Raw genomic sequence first — 4,980 nt, 5'->3', positions numbered from 1 at the left:
TTTTCTTGTTAATCATTTGTTTATTCAAATATTTCAAAAATTTCCCTTAAACTAGTGATGAATTGCGAGGCTGCACAATAACGTTGGGATGACACATATATATACTTTTTTCATGCACAGCGTAATTATTAATATGTGAATGATTAGTTAGGAATCATCATCACAATAACTATTTACCATATATTTTCAAACAAATAAACACAGTAAAAATCACCGTAGTCAAATGTTTAAATCTTTAACAATTACGTACTGTGCATCTGCTTTAACATTCGGTTTCATTATTATTTTCATTATGTATATGCATATCTAAATGATTGACAGATATATGTAACGGACCTGTTGATATATACGGGTCTGAGGCATAAATGATGATAAATAAGTATCTTAAAAAAATGATAGATACATTGTACACGAATGTTAAAAACGAATTGCATAATCCACCAAGAAATTATTGACATATTGAAAGTAAACATATTTTAGTGGTTATCTGAAATTAGCGCTTTTTGTGCTGGAATGGAAGCATTTCGCTTAATCATAAATTTCCTATTAAATCTTCTATATATTATTTACTTAGTAAATGATGTTTGAGCGTAAATTCATCATTGAATCTGTTAAAGTTTCGAATTGAGCAAAGATTCTCAATTCTATATTGTTGTAATTATTCAAAAGTTTAGGCTTTAATTTTGGCATGTCAATAAACATACCACATAATGATTTATTTTAAGATATTATGAAAATAAACCGTCCATGACTTTTCTGTGACCTTTGGGCCCTTAACGTGACCTTGAACCTAGGTTTGACCTCACTTGCGAATTTGACCTTTGTAAATTTCCACGTGTGCAACTGCATGCTGCTATCGCTTGGTTTCGGAACTGTTGACTAACAAAGCAGTATACAACAGGATTAAATACGCTATTCATAAAATACGAACGAAGTAATAAATTGTATATCGATTGGCCAATATTGGAAAGGTCTGCAATATCTGCTCTGTGTGTTGCTCTTAAAATAACTACGACACAATATGGTAAGAAAGAAATGGCAAACACAACCGTCACGAGAAATAACATCATTGTTGTTTTGCCCGCATGAAGAGCACCTGAACCATTCGAGTTGCCACTTGCTTTCGAAAGCTGTCTACGTACAAGGTCAGATGGAAGAGTTTTTGGTTTCCCCAAAGGACGATTTGAAGCTTTTGCAATTGTTAACTTAGATCGACTGGCATTTTTCGCGATTTTGTTCCACACTACAAATGAAAAATGTCGTGACCTCATTTCCTCTGGTTTTCCATCCAATTCGTCCATTGTACAGCTTGCAGCCGATATTTCCGGTGCAGTATACCTATTTCCGGATTTTAATGATTTCCGGTTCTTTCTTTGTCGTATGATAGCTTTCCCAACATGGATATACAGAACTATAAAAAGAATATCCCCTGCAAAATGACATGTAAAGAGGAATCCAACAAGAAGTAGAGGATAAATGGTCTTTATCCATTGTTCTTCGATTTCACAAGTTTTCCCAATGAGGACGAAATTTTGAAATTTCTTCAATTTAAGTTCATGTGTTCCATAAAGCACAAACAATGGCCAAGATGTAGCTAAAGCGATGACAACAGCCAACACGACAATCTTTTTGGCAGTTTTGATATCTATGAGCGCTTCCAAGGGACGACAAATCCTTTTAAACCTATCAACAGCAATGGCAGATAAAACTATGGTCGTTGAATTATTACAGAATGAAGTGACAAATCTCGTAGCTTTACAAACATACGGGAAATCAAATTTGAAGAAATGCGTGAGAAGATAAAGTTCGGTTGCCATTGACGACATGCAATTTAATAAATCGATGCCGGCTAAAGCCAAAATGAAAATTCTTGAAGTTGTACGGTTCCATTTGAAGCCGTAGACATACAGCACCAAGACGTTGCCTGGTAACCCAATAGCCAGTAATATACACACATACACTAGAGATGACAGCAACACATTGTTAAAGTACGTGTCGTTTGCAAGGTCGAGGAGAGGCCCGGATGTAATGAAGGTCAAGGTTGTATCGTTGCCTTCCACGGTCACGTTTGGTCTTGAAATATTTAAAGATGACAGTGTAGAATTTGAGACTGACGATGTAGTGAAATCACCAGATGTGCTGGATGTGAACTCTTCAACCATACTGATGACAGAATGCGATCTGAAAGATATCGATACACCATAATTATATAACACTTCTTAACAGTTTATATATATATTTAAAATAAATGTGAACAATTGTTCATTACTTTGTTAGTTGATCAAGGCAATATTTCAGATAGGCAACCAGCTGCAATTTGAGATTAATCGATGTTTCGAAATAATTCTGCCATCTATGTATGATATCAAAAACCCTTAGGTGCTAATCTGGGTATAAAATTAAACAATACTGCTGGAAAGTGAAGAAAACCCTCCTGGCTACATACTTTATTAGTTCGTTCACATGTTGTATCCAAAACAAAACCGCAATAATGTATAGCGGGTTATTTTAGCCAATTTAGCGACTAGCTTCAACCCAGTAGTATATAAATGGTAAAAGACAATTTACAACGCCGAAAATGACATAAAACCTTAACCCTTGACCATGCAATGTTGATTGTGAGTTTTTGTTTATATTTACATGATTCTACACGTGTAACAAAACAAGGTACGAAAATTATACTCGCTTAGACAAGTATTAGCTGCTTAATGAGCGCTTAGATAAGAAGTTTTTGTTGGATAAACGCTTAATTCAACACAAAAACATGTAACGGTTGACATTGTATATGAAAAAACCCACAAATAACGAAGACTATTGTTTCTCTGTATGCTCTGTTATTCAAAGATGACAGTTATCATGATATATAAATGGTACCCTCTTCACTTTCCTACTGTATCAGTATTTCGTTTTGCTTGGGAGTTGTGTATTTTTGTATCCTAATTCGACACTGCATCCCATAAGTGATATCTAAGTTTATACATTAAACGATAATAAGGTATTAGACATATGGTCTATAATCTTGCAGTTCCTTGGAATGGAACAACTCATGCAGACAATATTGGTGGTGCGCTAACATGTAGTTTTGAGGGTCATAGATATTAAGCTATCACAAGTCTTTTTTATGTATCATTCCAATAATGTAATCCATATTTTCTACAATATACATGCTTCTGATGTCCTGAAATCTGATTGTGAATTTTTTCTTTTCGCCATCGGACTATTACATATCCCCTTCAGATTTTGACATCTCTTAATACTTATATCTACCTATGTTGAATTTTCGTCCATTAAGCATCACCATGTTAGGCCCTTGGCATTACTGACGGGTCCTTGAAGAATGAAACAGCAGTATAATTTAATTTTGCTTGTAACAAGCATTTTCATTGGCTCAAAAAATTATGTTATTATCTCATAACATAGAAAAACTGTGACGTCATCGTTGTTCACGGGATTTTGTATTTATCGATGTGTTTTTAAATATCTGGAGCAAAATAAACATGTTAAACTTAATGAAAATATTTCTTATCGTTGTTAATTAAATTATAAGGGTTAACTGTAATATTTTTTTACGTTATTGAGCAATAACACAAAAAACTGGGGTGTACTCTTTTAATAAACCGCTTCGCGGTTTATTCAGAGTACACCCCAGTTTTTTTGTGTTATTGCTCAATAACGTAAAAAAATATTACAGTTAACCCTTAAATAACGCAGTGAATCTTTGTGTTTAGTTTTGATTGAACGTTACAAATATTTCCTGTTTCTCAATGTATACTCCTCTTTTATGAAATTACATGTAGTTACACAGCGCAAATGAACGATATGTAATCTTCTTTTTATGATAGAACAATGTAAATACATAATGTGTACATTTTTTTTATAAAGTATATAAATGTATGTCTCTGTAAATTATATTCGATTTAAGAAGATAGGTAATCATGCAGTTTGCCGGAAAATACATTTCTTAAACCTTTTTAAAAAGCTTTTTGTCAAATCTTTGGCGGATTGATTTAACGTTTGGAACTTTCGAAAGTGATTTGACCCAATTTTGCAAATTTGTACAAACTCGACTTCCGGCCTCCAATGCTGAACAATGACTAATAATTGCAGTCGAACTATAAAATGTCATAAACTTTGTATGCGAAGTGTAATATATTGACCCGGGTAGCCATATATGGAATATCGCTATTTTCTGGAATAATTATTAATTTATCCCTACAATAAAACGAATCTTAATGCATTATATACATAATTTCAGAGTATTTGTTAATATTTGATAAAATTTACTCACCTAGTAACAAACGTTTTACTCTGGTGACTCTATTCACTTCTCAGCATGTAAGAGGTTTTTATACACGATTCCTTGTCTTAGCTCTGCATAGAAACTAACCAAGCAATTAGTCGTTTTTGTTTATAAATAAGGACACTTTAATAGTCGCAATTTCCACGTATATGTATAGCATTATGCTGTGTATTATGTTTACACCTCATGCTAGCAAGAGGCTCGCTAAACATTGTTTAGGGCAATTGTCATATTCCTTCCTCGCCAGGAAACCTTTACGTGGTTACTGGCACGACAAACTGCTCTCCGTCAACAAGTCATCATCTATCTTAGCATACAATGTATCTGTTAAACACATTATCTAGTACTTTTGTAGTTTAGCCATTTGTCAAATTAAGGTTGAGAACCCCATTTGAAATAACCTTCATATTAACTAAACTATAGCATTGTTTGGTACAAGTGTTTGTGGTATTCATAATGCTTTTTGTGATATGTGTATGCTATAATTACTCAATTATGAAATCCCTGATAGTTGTTAACTACTTGTATTGTATACTTCGTAATTATTACTTTTTTGCATATACATTATTGCGCCAAATCGCCTGACACGTAATCGTCACCCATGCATTATTGATTCAGTAATGCACCCGAAACCCCGTATTGGCCCTCTTCACGGAACCCCTCTAGATTTTGTGTTTCAT

General features: G+C 33.7%; 1 protein-coding gene across 2 annotated transcripts; it reads right to left on the bottom strand.

Annotated features, from left to right (window-relative positions):
• On the bottom strand, positions 1-4,587 carry LOC117316096 (octopamine receptor beta-3R-like). Of its 2 annotated transcripts, none has more exons than XM_033870586.1 (2): positions 4,289-4,587; positions 1-2,181 (listed from the first exon to the last, which is right to left on the bottom strand). In XM_033870586.1, exon 2 carries the CDS (start codon positions 2,160-2,162, stop codon positions 774-776), a length of 1,389 nt encoding a protein of 462 aa, XP_033726477.1. In that variant the 5' UTR covers positions 2,163-2,181; positions 4,289-4,587; the 3' UTR covers positions 1-773. The 2 variants fall into 2 exon arrangements, with proteins under 2 accessions (XP_033726477.1, XP_033726478.1); XM_033870587.1 differs by lacking the exon at positions 4,289-4,587 and adding an exon at positions 3,268-3,348.
• Between the last annotated feature and the right edge of the window lie 393 nt (positions 4,588-4,980).

The sequence above is a fragment of the Pecten maximus genome, chromosome 18 (genome assembly GCF_902652985.1).
Source record: "Pecten maximus chromosome 18, xPecMax1.1, whole genome shotgun sequence".
NCBI classification, from domain to species: domain Eukaryota; kingdom Metazoa; phylum Mollusca; class Bivalvia; order Pectinida; family Pectinidae; genus Pecten; species Pecten maximus.
Note: the sequence above shows the minus strand (reverse complement) of the source record. Positions and strands in the feature narration are given on the sequence as shown.